We start from the raw sequence: 18,003 nt of genomic DNA on the forward strand, positions 1-18,003 counted from the left end.
AAAAATTCCTGGGAAACTGGATGCATACATTTTTCTTTAAAATTCATTTAGCTTTTTAAAGTCTTACCTTGTTGAAAAAAGTGTAGTAGAGAGGAAGGGAAAATTGATTACTACCTTCACTTGGTTGAGACAGTTTTACTGGCTTACATTTTAAAGATTGTTTTTACAATGAAAGTAGTAATTAAAAAAAGGCAGAATTTGTTAAGCGCAGCCAAACTACTTTGGAATCCGATTTTCTAAACAAACCTATGATTCGCTCTTGTCCTTACTATTAAAAGCACTCTCTTTTTGGGAAGCTTTAATTGTGCATTTCAATTTCAATGATACAGTCTTCATCTTACAAATACACATCAGTTGTCCATATGTTTCAGGATGAGGAAGGAGACAATGCAGTTATGCCACAAAAGGGGTGGCATTTACTAGGCTCTGGTTCCACTAAGCATGTTCCGAAATTACTTTTCAATCCCTTATACCTTTTCTATATTTTCCCAACCCCAAATCCTGCAGAGCACATACCGCTTATTAACAGCCACGTCCAGGCAAATATCAGACTTCAGCCATTTTGGCAGCGAACAAACCCTTTTAGGCGTCAACTGAGTATAAACTGATGCAGTGTTGACTTCTTGAGTCCACAGACTGCCTGAAATATTAGATATGTGAAGCACAACTTTCTCCCATTCATCTTAGTGAAATATAGCCACATCTACACTACAGACTTCTGCCAACACAGCTATGCTGGTCAGGGTTGTGAAATGGTGTGTTCCCTGACTGAAAAAAGCTGTGTCTGAAGATGTCTGTAGCATACAGGCTGTTATACCATCAAACCTGTACTTTTTCTAGTATAGTTTGTCTTGCTTGGGAGAGGTGGTGTGTGTGGAATAGTCGACACCGGTTACAAGCACAGCTTTGTCAGTATAAGCTGTATCCATACTGGTATTCAGATACTGGTAGAGTCCTTCTAGCGTAGACATGACCGTAATAAAGGCAATTTAATTATCAACATTAAATATTTCACCACTGATTTTAACAGAAATATTCAGCTATGTTTTTTCCACAATCTCAAACTGTCTCCCATAGCCCCCCCGGTCCCAAAGACCCAGATAACCTGTTAACATAGTTGCCAAGATCTCCATCTTACCCACCCTTCCAATGCAACTACTTCTACCTCCAATATCTTGCACTGGTGAACTGTAAAATTAGTTTCAGAGTGGTAGCTGTGTTAGTCTGTATCAGCAAAAAGAGCAGGAGTACTTGTGGCACCTTAGAGACTAACAAAGGTATTTGGGCATAAGCTTTCGTGGGCTAAAACCCACTTCATGGGGACTTCCTGCAGTACCTGTGTTAACAATACAAAGTGAGTTTTGATTCAAAGTGTGAAGGCTGAGGTTAAGGTCTTAATCATTACACAACCACTAATATCACTAGCAGCATTTCTGTCTGCATATTAACTCAACCCTTTTAGGTTTACACATCCACCTAATGCATAATGGCCTAGTCTGGGTTGTAAACTGAAAGCCCAACAAAATAAAAAACCCAAAGAGTTTGATTTATTTATGTTACAAAACATTAGAAACTGATTGTGTCAATTTTTGTACTGAAAACACTTAACTCTAAAGACTTTAAACAAATTTTTTTTTTTTTGAGAATGTGGGTGGCTCACAAGACCAGTAATGAGGCAGGGATCCTTTCATATTTATTGTCACCAGTTCAAATCCAGCCCTAATGATCAAATTTTTTTTTGACGCTTTGTGAAACAAGTTGCCTTCTCAATCCAGCTCACAGTGGAAAGGTCATTACATCACAAGAGCGCCTCAACTGGTTCCACTTTTGCCAGTCGAAGAAAGATTAAAGAGTGCCTGGGCCACAGAATTCCCCGTTGAATTTCCCTCCTCCTTTAAAGATGGCCTCCACAGAACATGGTTAAGGCATACTGGTGGAGTAGTACAGGAGAAATATGTACTGTTACTTCATATACACCATATCTGTTGTGTGGATAAAGGACTCCGATGTCATGAACAATGAATTCACTATAAAGCATTTAAGTAAAGATAATCTATAAAGTTACACAGAAACTGACAATGCGCCTATCAAGCGTCTATTAACAGAACGGAAGTTAGCATATACCGATGCTCAGCCATGGAGACTAAAATCTTCTGGAAAAGAGGCAAGTTTAGTCTCCATGCTACACTCGAACCTTCACTTCCCTGCTAAGACTGCTAACAAGGAGGGTAATTAGTGCCAGTGATCATGGTGTTTGTGCAACATTTACAATTTTCCATAAAAAATTGGACTAAAATAAATAACACAATCCACCAGACACTACACAGCCATCATCTCTTATTACATGGATTAAACTATTTTCAAAAAAGCCTTAATACTTAAAAATATTCAAAGTGCTATTTTATTTCGAAGAGTGACTAAAAATAGTATTGCAGGGTTCCATGGTGGCCTCCACATGAAATGTACTTACTTCACAACAAGACATTTCCTTTTCTGATTGCCACACTTGCAAATTCAAATTGAAATCTTTCATTTTCATGCATCATCACAGTAATGTTTTGCCAGGACAAATGTTTTCAGCTGGGTTGCAAAAGTGTATACAGATTTCATAGAATCATAAAACCATAGGGTTAGAAGGGACCGCAAGGGTCATCTAATCTTACCCCTTTCCAAGGTGCAGGACTTGTTGTGTCTAAACCATCCAAGACAGATGGCTATCCAGCCTCCTTTTAAAAAACCTTCAGTGAAAGCACTTCCATGACCTCTCTAGGCAGTCTGTTCTATTGTCCCACTGTTCTTACAGTTTGATAGTTTTTTTCTGAGATTTAATTTAAATCCGCTATGCTGTAGTTTGAACCCACTGCCTCTTGTCCTGCCCTCTATGGCAAGAGAACAATTTTTCTTCATATTTTTATAGCAGCCTTCCAAGTATTTGAAGATCGCTATCATGCCCCCCCTTAATCTCTTTTCCAAACCTAACATACACAGTTTCTTCAGCCTTTGCTCATATGGCCTGCAATTCCACCCCTTTGATCGTCTTTGTCATTCACCTCTGGATCCTTTCCAGTTTCTCTACTTCCTTTCTACACATTGGTGACCAAAATTGGACACAGTACTCCAGCTAAGGCCTAACAAGCACTGAATAGCGTGGTACTATTGCCCGTCATCACTTGCAATTTTAGGTTGCATTAACAGAAGAATAGTACGCATTTGCTTTTTTTGCAGCAGCACCACAGTTGACTCGTGTTGAGGTTGTGATCCACCATAACTTCCAGATCCTTCTCAGCAGTGCTGCTGCCAAGCCAGTTATCCCCGTTCTGTATTTGCACATTTGCTTTTTCTTCCCTAAATGGAGTACCATACATTTGTCTTTACTAAATTTTATTTTGTTGTATATAGCCCAGTTCTCCAATTTATCAAGGTCGCTTTGAATTTTAGCTCTATTCTCCAAAGTATTTGCAATCCCCCAGCTTTATGTCATCTGCAAATTTGACCAGTATGCTCTCTATTCCTACACCAAGGTAATTAATAAAAGATATTGAGCACCAGCAGACCCAGAACATATCCCTGTGGAACCTCACTCAAAACCTTTTTCTAATCTTACATCATTCCAAATAATAGTTACTCATTATTTGCTGTTGTTTAACCAATTATGTATCCACTTAATGGCAGTTCCGCCAAGCATGCATTTCTCCAGCTTACTGATGAGAATGTTATATGTGACTGTGTCAAAAGGTAATAAAAGGAGATATACCAATCTCCTAGAACTGGAAGGGACCTTGAAAGGTCATTGAGTCAAGCCCCCTGCCTTCACTAGCAGGACCAATTTTTGCCCCAGATCCCTAAGTGGCCTTCTCAAGGATTGAACTCACAACCCTGGGTTTAGCAGGCCAATGCTCAAACCACTGAGCTATCCCTCCCCCGAAAGGATTGCTAACGTCCAGGTATATTAGGTCCACTGCATTCCTCTTATCCACCAAACCAGTTATCTTGTCAAAGGAGGACATCAAGCTGATTTGGCATAATTTGATCTCAATAAATCCATGCTGGCTGCTAGTGATTAACCCTTCATGCTCCAGGTATTCACAAATTGAATGTTTTATATATGGTTCTAGTACAGTGGTTCCCAAACTTGTTCTGCCACTTGTGCAGGAAAAGCCCCTGGCAGTCCAGGCCGGTTTGTTTACCTGCCGCATCTGCAGGTTCGGTCGATTGCAGCTCCCACTGGCAGCAGTTCGCTGCTCCAGGCCAATGGGAGCTGCTGGAAGCAGCGGCCAGTAAGTCCCTCAGCCCACACTGCTTCCAGGAGCTCCCATTGGCCTGGAGCAGCAAACCGCAGTCACTGGAAGCTGCGATCGGCCAAACCTGCAGACACGGCAGGTAAACAAACCAGCCCAGCCCACCAGGGGCTTTCCCTGCACAAGCAGCGGAACAAGTTTGGGAACCACTGGTCTAGTAGCTTCCCAGTATCAAGGTCAGGCTGACTGATCTATAGTTCCCCAGCTTCTCCTTTTTAAAGATGGGTTCTACTTTCTGCAGTCTTCCAGGACCTGTCCGGTCATCCATGAGTCTGCAATCATCATCATCAGTGGCTCTGAGATTCCTTCAGCACCGTCGAGTGAATAATATCAGGCCCCACTGACTTGAATTTGTTCAAATTAGTCAGAATATCTCTGATGTGTTCTTTATTAATCCTGATCTGCATCTCATCCCCTTTATTGTCTGTGGTAACTTTGCTCGTTGTCTGGTCACGTGTTATTTAATGTGAAAAGACTAAAGCAAAGTAAGCATTGAGCAGCTCTGCCTTCCTATAATCTTCCATTACCAGTTTACCTACTCCACTGATCAGCAGGCCCGCATCATCCCTGATTTTTCTTTTTTGTCGGAGATATTTGTAGAACCCCTTGTTGTCTCTAACATTTTTTGCCAGCTGCAACTCATTCTTTACCTTGGCTTTCCTTATTTCATCCCTACATGCGTGACACTATTCCCATGTATATTTCCTTGGTGACATGTCCCTCCTTCCATTTCCTGTAGGTATCCCTTTTGGTTTTTAGATAGATAAAAATCTCCTTGTGCAGACACATGGGTCTCCTGTGGCTCTCATCTTTCCTTTCTTCTGCATAGGAATAGCTTGATGTTGAGCATCTAATATTACATCTTTTAGGAACTGCTAGCCCCCTTTGACTCCTTTTCTTCCTAACTGGAGTTTCCATGAGACCTTGCCTACTATTTCTCCGAGTTGGTTGTAATCTGCCTTTCTGAAGTTCAGTGTCCTTGTTTTGCTGTTCTTGTCTCCTCTTTTCCTTAGGATCTTGAATTCTATCAGATCACGATCACTTCCTCCCAAGCTCCCGACCATCTTCATGTTCATATTTATCCCTGTTTGTCTATTTTGGATCTGGTGTTGACCATCTCCTTGTTATTTCCACAACTTTCTAAAACAAAAAGTTGTTTCCTACACATGCTAAGAACGTGCAGGACACATTATGTTTTGCTGTAACAGTCTTCCAAAAGATATCAGGGAAGTTAAAATCCCCTTATTAATAATAGCTCATGTGAGAGATTTAATTTATGAACAGTTTGGTTGATCACAAGGAGGAATAGACTGCAACTCAACCTCTTATCTATATTTTCTTTGCAGCCAACCTTTTTTAGTTATTGAATCAAGTCTATTCATTAGGTTTTTTTAAAACATACTTTTCAGACTAAAAAAAACCTCACATACATTTATTTAATTCCTCTTCATCAAGAATTAATACCACATGTATTCATAAGAATGTTTCCCCTCCTCTATTAAACACTGCTAATGGACTTGAGATTCATCCAGTGTATTTAGGAAAGTAATGGATTCAACCTGGAATCCAATCTATCTTCAGGCAAAAAAGTTTGCTACCAGTATTTTCCAGTCTCAACAAGAAAATAAGACCATGTAGAGTACTTACCTCCTTGCTATACCCTCCCAAAAGTTTACCACTGAAACACCCCTCTCTCCCTTTCATGCTGCTCTCTACCAATCAATCTTGGCCACATACAAGTTTGTAACCTTTGTTTTTATATAAAGTAATATAACCATAAACTGAACCTCAGTTTTGTATATATTACAGGCCTTACTACAAAAGACATGACTAGTACAACCAGTAGAGTAGCTATTGAGGCAACATGTAGGCATTTTGAGCGGAAACAAGCCAAAACTCATGAAACTTTAATTAGCTTGCTTGTAGTTGTCTGTATTTTAAACCACATGAAACAGTCCACGCCAAAACAATAATTTTTAGTTTCAGTTTAAATTAGCTTAATTGTCTAGCCACATCTTCAATCCACCTTCCCTGATGAGCTACTGCTGCCAGTATTGCTTCTGTATTTGCAAAAACAAGCTTGTTTCCCAATGTTGAACTCTACCATAAACTTTTTCAGTAGATTCTGTTTCTTACAAGGGCAGGACAGCGGATGCAGATGTCCTGAAAAGATCTGTACACTGGCACTGCTCACAAGGCCTGTGGTATTGTGCCACAAAGACCATAATGTAAAACTGCCAGTACTACTTGCCTTTTTTTCCCCATAACTTTACCATATGACTAGACCTCACAAACCAACTATCAGAATACCAGACACACGTCTATTAAATAAAGCAGTATGTCCAACAATTTAAACGTGGTGACACCCAAGAGCCAGAAAATTCAACATTTTAAAAATGTTTTTAAGCTTTTGTCAATTTGAGAGGGTTTTTTTCAAATTAACTATAGAAATAAACTTCTGTTGAAAAGCAGTAAACCAGCTATTTAAAAAAGCATTAATCGTGTAACAAATACAACTAGTTGGGAAGCATTTTTCACAGGTACTAAAAAGCCCAATGAAAAAGTAGCTACCCACCTACTTGTTTTGAGGGTTTCACCCTCTAAAATACCTCAACACAATAAGTTTTGAAGCTGCTTGTGGAAAAACTTTTTCAACAATTCTAGTTTGCAAAGCCTCTAAAATAAATGCCTTGTACCTCCAAAAGTAATACTGCAAAGTTCTCTGTTCAGTCCCAGAGGAAGATGCATAAAGCTCCCTAAAGATCTAAAACAATTATTATTCCATGTTACTTAACAGTTGTATGGATTCTGTTTTAAATTCAAGATACTTTTCAAAAACATGCAACCTTTGTTTGTACTTGAAAGAGACAGAAAACGTAACATTTTAAAAACTACAGATCTCCATAGTTAAACATTCAGCACCACCACAAAACTATTTTTGAGTTTAAATGCATTGTTTTAATAATCAGCTTTCTAGCATCATGGATGTTCTTATATTTAAGTAGTATTGTGTCTGACAGACAACAAGATGCTCAACACAAAGACCAAGTTTTCTATTATATTCTCTAAAAAAAAATGAGTATTGTCAATCTTCAGTAAATAATAATTGTTCAGTAAATTAACTTACTTGGAAAAAATACATACATCTCAACTGAACCATACAGCTCCAATAGCTCGAGTCACATACAATTCACTATAAAAATGTCTGTGTGTACAAAACACAATTCTTGTCCAAGATTTATTCCTTATAAGAAAGGAAAACCACTTACTGTGATACCATTTGCAATTGTTATACCATCAAAACATCCCAAAGAAGCCTGTGTGGAACAGTAGAGTTGACTATGTACCACAGTTTAAGAGGTTCGATGTGAAAGCTCTTAAAATAGGCCATTCTCAAGTAATTAAATTACTAACAGGAGTCACCAGATTTATTATTTTACCCCCATCAAACACACTTAAAAATCACAAGACTTAAGTTCTCCAAACTCCTTTATACTCTCACACTGGAATTATCTTGCCTTAAAAAAACCCTCAACTTTATACAAACACCTATAGCCTATTCATCACCTCGTGCATTCATTTTTCAGACAGCTCCATATTTACTCAAAAACATTATTTATAAAAGGCTTAATTTAAACCTCTTAGGCCTCATTTAAGTCAGGTACCTGAACTGTTACTAATAATGGCTTTCAGCGTCAGTCTTCCTGAACCAGTATTAAACTGCTGAAGTGCTACCAGAGGTAGGACAAAAACATTTTGATACTGTTTCAGGAAATAAGCTTTATATTTCTCCAGAATGGTGTTTAAAAATTTTTAATACTGTTTTGGAACTTTTTCTAATGACTATTCTCTGCAATAGTTCCCCTTCCTAGCACTGACAGGAATTTTGAAGCACAAAAATATTTTATTTATAAAAACAAGTTGACCTTATACTGGAATTACCCTCTTAAATGTAAGTCCTTTTCACAACTGGAACTGGGAAGATTGTGTACTTTCATTTTGCTTCATTATAGGTCAGTTCCACTACATATCATATTTGTATTGCTCCTTGTTTATCACTAAAGACATCCCCATGAAAACAGGATTTATTTTTAAAAATCCATTTGTTCCCATTGTATATTTTTCATTTGAAGTCCTGATATGGTATAAACGGCATAACCATGGTGGAAACACATCAAACAGGATTAGGACTACAAAGCAGGGCAGACACTAAAAGGTGAGCTCCTGTTTTCCAACAAGTAAGGGTAGAAATAAACCATTAACTGTTTCTTAGGGCTTGGCTACACTTACAAATTTGCAGCGCTGCAGCAGGGTGTGAAAACACACCCTCTGCAGCGCTGCAAATTGCGGCGCTACAAAGCGCCAGTGTAGTCAAAGCCCCAGCGCTGGGAGCCGTGCTCCCAGCGCTGTCCGTTATTCCCCACAGGGAGGTGGAGTACGGACAGCGCTGGGAGAGTTTTCTCCCAGCGCTGGCGCTTTGACTACACTTAGCGCTTCAAAGCGCTGCCGCGGCGGCGCTTTGAAATGCAAGTGTAGCCAAAGCCTCAGAAGATTTTTCAAAGCTCTCACTGCAGCACCAGCTACTGTTTTCACTACTTCCAATTTTGGGGGCAGGGAGAGGGAGAAGAGATGCTCCTCTGAAACCAGGGCTGTTCCTTCATCTTACATTACTCTGGGCAGAATTACTGCACTATACCTGTTCCTCTTTTGGCTCAGGCCCTGGGATTTTGGAATACCAGGTCCCCTGGCCAGAGCAGTGTAGAGAACTTTACTGGAATGTGAACCTTATTCACTCAAGAGGTAACATTTTCTCTCTCAACACCTGAACCACACACAATGTAAATCTTCATAGTCAACTAGCATCTTTAGGAGCATGTGAAACTAACACAGCTCAGCTCAACTCTTCAGTTCTCTTTTCTGTTTTCTCATCTCAAATATTTTTTGCATTGTTTCCCCACACCTTTTTGCTCTCACTCCCAACTTCACTAGTCTTTAGAACACTTAATATTGCTGGCATAATTTTGTTAACTGCAACTTTACTGGGTAGAGGGACCTACACTGCCGTGTTCATATGAAAAGGAGCTTGAAGAAATTGACAATTTATTTCAGACTATCACTATTTGATAGTTAGAACATGCCTACACACAAACTTGCACTGAGGTGACTAATGGTCATTTAAAAACAGATCTACACCGATGCAAGTGCCTGTATGGACAGTCTTCAATCAGTTTAAAAACTGCTTATATCAACTTAGTTTGAGTAGTTTCCTTTCAGATTTAAGCTAAATATAAGCCATTTTAAAAACCAATTTAAGAACGTCCATGCAGGGGCTTGCCCAAATTTAAACTTGTTTAAAAAAAACTTTACTTAAACTAATGCAAGGCCTTATGGTAACAACCTTTCAACACAAGGTATTTTTCAATCCCTGCAGTGAAAGGCATTAATATTCTATTCTTCCTAGTGCCTTTATCCCACAAGAACACAGTCACCTAAAATTCACACTGAAAATTACACATTTTCTACAATATTTAGAAGAAAATGACTAACCAAAGGCAACTGAAGTTGCTATCTTGTAGACACTGGAAAAACATTCATCTATTTTCAATCCATACACTGCTTTGCTTTAAAGAAGTGAATATAATTAAAAACAACATTATTAATTGCAATAGGAATAGCTCAGTGGTTTGAGCATTGGCCTTCAAAATCCAGGGGTGAGTTCAATCCTTAAGGGGGCCCTTTAGGGATCTGGGGCAAAAATCTGTTTGGGGATTGGCTCTGATTTGAGCAGGGGGTTGGACTAGATCAGTGGGGCTCAAACTTTTTCCCCCCCCCCCCACACACACTGGTGACCCCTTTCACATCACAAGCCTCTAAGTGCAACCCCCCCCTTATAAATTAAAAACACTTTTATATATTTAACACCATTATAAATGCTGGAAGCAAGGAGGGTTTGGGGTGGAGGTTGACAGCTTGCGACCCCACATGTAATGACCTTGCAACCCCCTGAGTGGTCCTGACCTCCCCCCCCCTCCAAGTTTGAGAACCCCTGGACTAGATGACCTCCTGAGGTCTCTTCCAACCCTGATATTCTATGAAAAAACATGTAGTCCCTTCACAAATTGCTATGCAAACTAATTTCCTGCCAGTACAGTAGTTTGCAAAGCAAAGCATATGTAACATCAGTACTAGAATACTATTTTCCTTCCTCAAAAACCACAGAAGCATTTGATAAAAAAAATCCTAGAAAAACATCAGAAATAACTGGAAAGCATCAAAAGTTATAAATCAAAATTCAGTTCACCTGGCTTATTAGCAAACAGGTTTCATTTTTTAACTCAGAATTTTTTTTAAAAAGCCACCTCTCTCTGCATCACTAATCTTAGAGCCAATTTTACTTCTAACCGGCTGAAACTTAGTATTCTCTAATGTAGAGCAACCAAAATGCTGCAACTTTGCTGATGATACAGATAGCTTTTACCGCAATTATATCTCATTTTGAGTCTGTCTCACATCTGAGCCTCAGGTGTTTGAGCTCTGAGAACTGGGTATGTGCACCAATAATCAGTGTTTCTCACTTAAGCTGATTAGTGTAATAAACATCAAAACACCACTTTTAAACAGGAAATTCTGATGGCAAAACAGTTTCACTGTTTTCATTAGACTTGACACTTCCCTTCTAGACAATTTTTTATTGACATTGCAACCATCCAGGGAGTGTTCAAAAAGCCACTGGCCTATTTAATGACAGGACAATGTTTGAAACAATATTAATTTCAGCTGGCTTCAAATAGCACCAAGGGATCCCAGAGTACCTGATGGTGAGAGAAACAGGAAAGGCAAACTTTGCCTGCAGAATATAAACCATCAAGTCCAGGAGGCTGCTGGAAACTTTCAAGGTAAACAAAAACTTTGTTGAGAGTTAGCGCATATCTGCTTTTATCAAACAAGGAGGCCCCTACAGATACTTGGCTCTCCTGCAAGTGAGAGCGGCTTGTTACACTATGATTAGCCTTCCCCCTGCCTGAGCAGTCATTTTTTCAAGAATCTATAAGACAGCCTGCTTGTCCCACATCAGCCCCTCTCCAAACGCTCACACTTAAGTGTTTTGGGATCAAATGAAAGAGAAAATAGCATCAAACTACTCACTGTCCAGCACCCCTCACCCCACCCGCCTTTCCAGGGCATCCCCACAGCCCCCACAATTCCTACCTCCCTCAAGACAACCCAGGCCAGAGACCCCATTCCTGCCCCTACCATTCCCCAGCCAAGAGCCTGCCCTGAAATACTGCTCCCCTCCCCTGAACCACCGTCTCCCTGGCTGCCCCTTCAGCCTTTCTAAAACCCAGGGTCCCCCACATGTACAGCCCACCCGCCCCGCCCCGCGCCTTGCACCCCGCCCCGCCTACTGCCCCGCACGGCCCCGAGCCCCGCCCCCCCGCCTACTGCCCCGAGCCCCGCCCACTGCCCCGTACGGCCCCGAGCCCCACCCCCCCCGCCTACTGCCCCGCACGGCCCCGAGCCCCGCCCCCCCGCCTACTGCCCCGAGCCCTGTCCCCCCCTACTGCCCCGTACGGCCCCGAGCCCCGCTCCCCCCGCCTACTGCCCCGAGCCCTGCCCCCCTCTACTGCCCCGTACGGCCCCGAGCCCCGCCCCCCCCGCCTACTGCCCCGCACGGCCCCGAGCCCCGTTCACTGCCCCGCACGGCCCCGAGCCTGGCCCCCTCGGCCTACTGCCTCGTACGGCCCCGAGCCCCGCTCCCCCCGCCTACTGCCCCGAGCCCCGCCCCCCCCCACTGCCCCGTACGGCCCCGAGCCCCGCCCCCCCCACTGCCCCGCACGGCCCTGAGCCCTGCCCCCCCCCACCGCGGCCCGAGCCCTGCCCCCCGTCAGCGCTTCCCCGGAGCCCCTCGGCGCTGAGGCCGCAGGGCCCCGAGCCCGCAGCTCGCTGGGAGCCTCCCGGGACCGGCCCAGCTCACAGGCCCGGCGGCTCCGGGTTCGGTGTCGGGGCTGGCCGCTCCCCGCAGCCCTGACGCAGAGGCCCGTCCCCCGCGGGGCCCCGCACTCACCGGCCAGGCCCCCTCGCTGCCTCCCGCGGCCCCACAACCATAACAAAGCTCTGCCCAAAATGGCTGCCCGGCCCTGCCCGGCCGGGGGCCGGAGGGGGCGGGGCGGGCGCGTGGGGCCACACCCACCTGGCGCGGTCTGGCCGCGCGCCGCTCCCGGCCCGGCGCGGGGGCTCCCAGCGGGACGCTCCGTGGGGTGGGGGTGGGCGCCCGGCGCGTGCTCGACGGACGGACGCGCGCGCTCTCGCGCGAATACGGCTCTCTCTAGTGTCTACCTCGGCCACTCCGTGCGCGCGCGCGCGCGCCCGTGCTGCCTCGACACCCCCCTCCCCCCCCAACTTCTCCAGGCGGCTCGCGCTCCCGCTCTGTTTGTGTCTCTCAGGGGGGGTGGTCGGATTGCTCCCCCCGCGAGACTCCAAGTTCCAGGATGCACTGCGACACCTGCCTCAGCCTTTGTGAGGGGGCCGCACTCGCAGTGCATGCTGGGATTTGTAGTCCCTTCCCTGCTGCGGCCGCCTCCTTCCCTTTAAAGTGAAAGACTCAACCTCTCTGGAAGGAAGCGAAGTACTGTAATCCTAGAAAGCAAGCATGTGCCCCTCCCCTCCGCCGCAGCAGCGAGGAGAGTCAGACCGTGACCGAGTAGACAGGCAGGCGGAGGCTTTGGGTATAAATCAATCCTTCCTTCCTCTTCAACAGATATTTCCTCAATGAGCCAGGGAGGCAGCAGAACTATAACGTGCAGCAGAACTAATTGGGGGGAGGCACAGCAATGGCTTTACAGTCAGCAAGAGAAGCTTCACAATCAACCCAGAAGCAGAGAAATTATGCCCCAGAGACACTTCCAATCGCAGGGCAAGAAGGAGGATTCCTCAGCTGCTGGAATAATGCTTAGTGCTATTTACCTCTAACATGTTCTGCAAACCTTAGCTAATCTTCACAGAAACCACTAGAAAGCCATCAGGCCCAGCAAGCAATAGACATTCAGCATAACCGTTGCAGAAAAAGATACAGAAAAGTGACCTCACCATTGGTGGTAGCTCCCACTGCCAGCCCTGAAAGAGGCATAAATACAAAACACACAAATACATTAACTTGAAGAAGAGCTTGGTGTGGCTGGAAAGCTTGTCTCTCTCACCAACAGCAGTCGGTCCAATAAAAGATACCACCTCACCCACTTCATCTTTCAAAGAAGTTAACTAGTTAGTCAATGTCTGGGTAGCACTTTGAACATGAAAAGCATGTGTGCTAATTGTTACTGTAGCTACAGTGCAAAGCTGGTGCTTGAGAACTGTATCTAAGTGCATTCTGATTACTCAGAACTGCTTGCAGTTTTAACTTAAATAAATTAGACTAGAGAACTTGTGTAGCATCCTCAAAAGGAAATCCAGGCTCTGATCCTGCACCCACGCAAGTGATTTATCCAGTCCCTTGATTATTATTATGGGGCGGGTGTGTGTCTGATTCATGCTTTTTGACTGTACTGATCGCCTGCATGCACTCATAGACTATCAGGGTTGGAAGGGACCTCAGGAAGTCATTTAGTCCAACCCCCCTGCTAAAAGCTGGACCAAGCCAGATCCCTAAATGGCTCCCTCAAGGATTGAACTCACAAGCCTGGGTTTAGCAAGTCAATGGCCAAACCACTGACCTATCCCTCCTCATCAATGGAAATAGTTACATTACCTAAGTAATACCCAGCATAACCTGTCTGGACTCGCCTTGTTTTATTTTTTGTTGTTATGTAAATTCCCCTCCCTTTACAATCGATGCCTTTTAACCCTGTCACTCCCACCCCCTTCACTGCTGAAACGCTGGGGGCAGGGCGAGGGAACTAACGCGACAAGCCCTCGAGGAACAGAAAGCCGGGGCAGCTGGTCTCGCTGTTCCGCCGCCAGAGCGGAACTACAGCGGGCAGCCCGTGTTCTGGGCGGGGGCTTTACAGCTGCGCACCCGGGGAGCCCCGCTCCTTCCGCCGGATGCTGCGTCCCTCCCCATCCCCTGCACCGGAAGCCGGTTGCTGCTGCGCGTGGCCGCGCTCCTTGCGGTTCCCTGGGGCGGGTGAGTGAGCCCCGGGCGGGGGCTCCCCCAGGGGACGGGGCGCTGCGGGGGGGGGTTGAGTTCCTGGAACTCTCCGCAGGGGGCAGCGGCACCAGCGGGGGGGGGGGGTGTTTGCCCAGCAGCTGGTGCAGGAAACGGACCCAGACCGTCAGTATCTGTTATTGTTAATTACAACAGAGCAGGGGGCTTCCGGCCGGGGTCAGCTCCCACCTCCGCCACAGACTTTCTCTGGGCAAATGACTTCGTCTCTGCCGCCGTTCCCCACGATACTCCCTTTGGCTGTGTGGGCTGTTTAGACTGTAAACGCCTCATTTTACAACGCGGGCCCCTTGCTTGAGGCGTCTAATACAGTGGACCCACTTAAATGTTTTATTTGTAATCACAGTAATCTTCTCTAGGTTTTTTCTTTTTTTTTTAAAGGAACAGTGGTAATATTACCTAGAAACTGCCAACCTTTAGAGGAATTTATACTTTGTCATAAGTACCATTTATACTTTGTCAGTTTCCCCATCTGTAAAATGGAGCTATTTACCTACTTCAGGGGCACCTTGAGATATAAGTGGGCCCTGATCTGGCACTAAAATGCATTACAAGTTAATGACCTTAGCTTGTAAAGTGACTTGAAAACAAAATGTCCTGTAAAAGTTCAATTATAGTTAATTGGCTATAGGAGTACAGCAGATATATTAGCTGTACAGTGACAAAACCAAAGATGCATAGTCCTGATCTGCTTCCTCTTATAAAACAACATGGTCAATAGGGAAACAAATTGTAGTAACTTATGCTGACACATGCTCTAAACTTGGATATTCTACCTAGTATAGACTGTCATTAAGTTGATTCTCCTAACGTTGCTTTTTTTTTTTCCATCCCTTAGGGCCTTCTGCTAAGGCAAATATGTTTCACCTTGTACAGCGATGTTGTTCCCACATACCTTTAAAAGTAAGTTTCTAATGTGTTATCTACTTTATCCTGAAATACCTTTCAAAACAAAACCAAACAGGAGGCAAAGCATCTTGGGTATAAAACGCAGTTGGCCCATAGTTTACCACAGACTGAGGTTTAATTTTATATTTATTTTTTTCCAAAGGAACTTTTCTAATGTTTAAAAAGTACAGAATTGTAAACCATTTTTTCCCTGATTCTTGCCTGGCATCCTTGAACCGCAGCACAGCCACATGGCTTTATCACAGGCTTACAGATATGTTTTGTCACTGGTATTTGATCACTGTTAAAGAGCCAAGTCCTCCCTTCAGTTGTGTCTCTGTAACCATACGGAAATCGGTGGGGCTTAATGGGTTTACCTATGGACAGAACTTAAGTGTACAGTCTGCATCATATATGCACCACAAAATTCCTCTTCACTGAAACAGTTATATCATGGTGATGACAGTCTCCACACTCCCAGGTCACAATCTACAAAGTATTTTTTAGAAGTTGTGTAGCTGCTCTCTTTTGATTGAATATAAAGAAGGCAGAAAGGCATTGTGCTTTTTCCTCAGCAACTTCTGGAATGTCAATTTTTGCAAGAGGGCCTCAGGGCAATTACAGGGGTGTTTATTGTGAGCTCTAGCACCTTAATTGTTAAGGTGAAGGTGCTTAATCCTTAACACAGACTTTCTTTATCCAAAATCTTAGTCAATTAAACTTAACCAGGTGTTTCAAAAGAAGTTTTTAAAGTGACTAACAATCCTTTTCCCTTTCACTTCCTCTCTGTTCTGTTGGCTCTAATGATATCTATCATTGCACTAGTTCCCTACTCACCACAGAAACTTCTCCTCTACGGAGGGCTTGAATTTCTAGTGTGAAAACACAAGCAAGGAAGTAGCTGGAGAAACCTTTCAGGCCTTCTTTATTCACCCTAAAGCAGCAAAAAGAACACAAGCGCAGATAATCTCTTTGCAGGTCACGGCCATGTCAGACACAGGGGAGGCAGGCAGCTATTAGTGTAACCTCTGTGTAATGTTTGCTACTGTTTGTGTTAGAATGTAGTGAAACAGCCAACTTCTCATAAAAGCAGCAGTGCCCTTTAAGTCAGGGGTTCCTCAAACTGGGGGTCGGGACCCCTCAGGGGGTCATGAGGTTATTATGTGTGTGTGGGGGGGTCATAAGCTGTCAGCCTCCATCCCAAACCCCACTTTGCCTCCAGCATTTATAATGGTGTTAAATATATAAAAAGGTGTGTTTAATTTATAAGGGGAGGTCACACTCAGAGGCTTGCTGCGTGAAAGGGGTCACCAGTACAAAAGTTTGGGAATCACTGCTTTAAGTGAAGGGGGGGTGGAATCTTGATAAACGTTTTAACATACTAGACAGTAGATTTCCACAGATGGGCTTAGTTTTATATAGGGTATAACTAATCATCTCTCCAGGCTAACAACAGCTTGTCAGATGCTCTTAATAGGTTTTGTAATTGCAGCTCCAGAAGCTTACCCTTCACAGACTACTACAGTATGGCAGGAATAAGACCATTTGTTCTTCTCCTCTCGGTCTCCCTCTGCAAAGAGTTCTTTCCCGGCCATCAAGACCTCAGCTCTTCAGCCAGGCCTCAGCCTGTGGAACCAAGGCCCAGGGATTCCATTGCTCCCTCCGCTGCTTAAATGAAAAGAAACCAGAAGATCCTGAACCCCAACTGGGGCTTCTGCGCCATATGAGGTCACTAAAGGACTCACCAAAGCCTGCCTCTTACCTGGGCCTTGCAGGGTTGATTCCATTTGTTTCAGTGCCACTGATAATGGCTGTCCAACAGACCTACGACCCCGAGTTGGCATTTGCTCAAATTACATATGGGGCCACTATAGTCTCTTTTCTAGGAGGAGTCAGGTGGGGATTTGCTCTCCCAGAAAATAGCCCAGCCACTCCTGATTGGATGAACTTAGGGAGCAGTATAGTGCCCCCTTTATTAGCCTGGTTTGCCATACTTTTTAAAGAGGACCTCACTCAAGCTGCAATCATGGTGATATTTGGTTTAGGGGTAGCATTGCATTGTGACCTTGCTTTTCTTCCTACTTATCCAAGCTGGTTTAAAGGCCTAAGGGTATTACTAACAGTGGTGGCAGTATTTTCATTGGTAGCCACCTTGGGACTTAGGGATGTTTTTCCAGAGAAGCAGCTAAGTAACAGTGCAAGTAAAAGTAAATGAAAGTGAAACATCATAAACCACCAGAGATTTTTTTTTCCCCTGTCAAGCCACTGCAGAGTTTTGTACGAAGTTCTAATAGGAGTAAAATAAACTGCTTGGCTTCTCCATGCTTCCAGGACCACATCCATGAGTGGAAATCAGAAAACAGCAGCTTGCAAGATGCTTACTTTGGGAGCAACCAGTTTCCAAGCAAGTTAAGCAGAGAGGTTTTATATATATGTTATTCACTCTCTTTAGATAGTTTTCAAGGCAGGTATGTATCTTCCCTTATTTGTAGAGCAAGAGCTCAATCGTGACTGAGATCTTTGGGTACTACTGTAATATACATTTAAATGTTTGGGGATAACTGAACTCGTGTATTATGAGGAATAATCATTAAAACAAGGATGGGTCAAGAGGCTTAATTATAAGGTGTGTCAAGTTCTTCAATGAAAGGAATAAAG

General features: G+C 43.9%; 2 protein-coding genes across 4 annotated transcripts in view; one reads left to right on the forward strand and one right to left on the reverse strand.

The window, feature by feature from the left end:
- Window positions 1-12,560, reverse strand: part of GPBP1L1 (GC-rich promoter binding protein 1 like 1) — a 48,469-nt gene extending 35,909 nt beyond the window's left edge. Inside the window, exon 1 of one of the 2 annotated variants that reach the window (XM_045027920.1) lies at window positions 12,490-12,560. The gene's annotated coding sequence lies outside the window, so the exon portion shown is untranslated. Of the gene's footprint in view, window positions 1-12,363; window positions 12,465-12,489 lie in introns of those variants that run through there. The other variant, XM_045027919.1, reaches the window with a different exon arrangement.
- Window positions 11,101-17,959, forward strand: LOC123376141 (transmembrane protein 69-like). 2 transcript variants are annotated; one of them, XM_045027927.1, is made up of 3 exons: window positions 11,101-11,194; window positions 15,296-15,360; window positions 16,838-17,959. In XM_045027927.1, the coding sequence occupies exons 2-3, from the start codon at window positions 15,316-15,318 to the stop codon at window positions 17,558-17,560; spliced, it is 768 nt and encodes a 255-aa protein (XP_044883862.1). In that variant the 5' UTR covers window positions 11,101-11,194; window positions 15,296-15,315; the 3' UTR covers window positions 17,561-17,959. The 2 variants fall into 2 exon arrangements, with proteins under 2 accessions (XP_044883862.1, XP_044883861.1); XM_045027926.1 differs by lacking the exon at window positions 11,101-11,194 and adding an exon at window positions 14,248-14,418.
- The last annotated feature ends 44 nt before the right edge of the window (window positions 17,960-18,003 follow it).

The sequence above is a fragment of the Mauremys mutica genome, chromosome 8 (genome assembly GCF_020497125.1).
Source record: "Mauremys mutica isolate MM-2020 ecotype Southern chromosome 8, ASM2049712v1, whole genome shotgun sequence".
Classification (NCBI taxonomy): Eukaryota; Metazoa; Chordata; order Testudines; family Geoemydidae; genus Mauremys; species Mauremys mutica.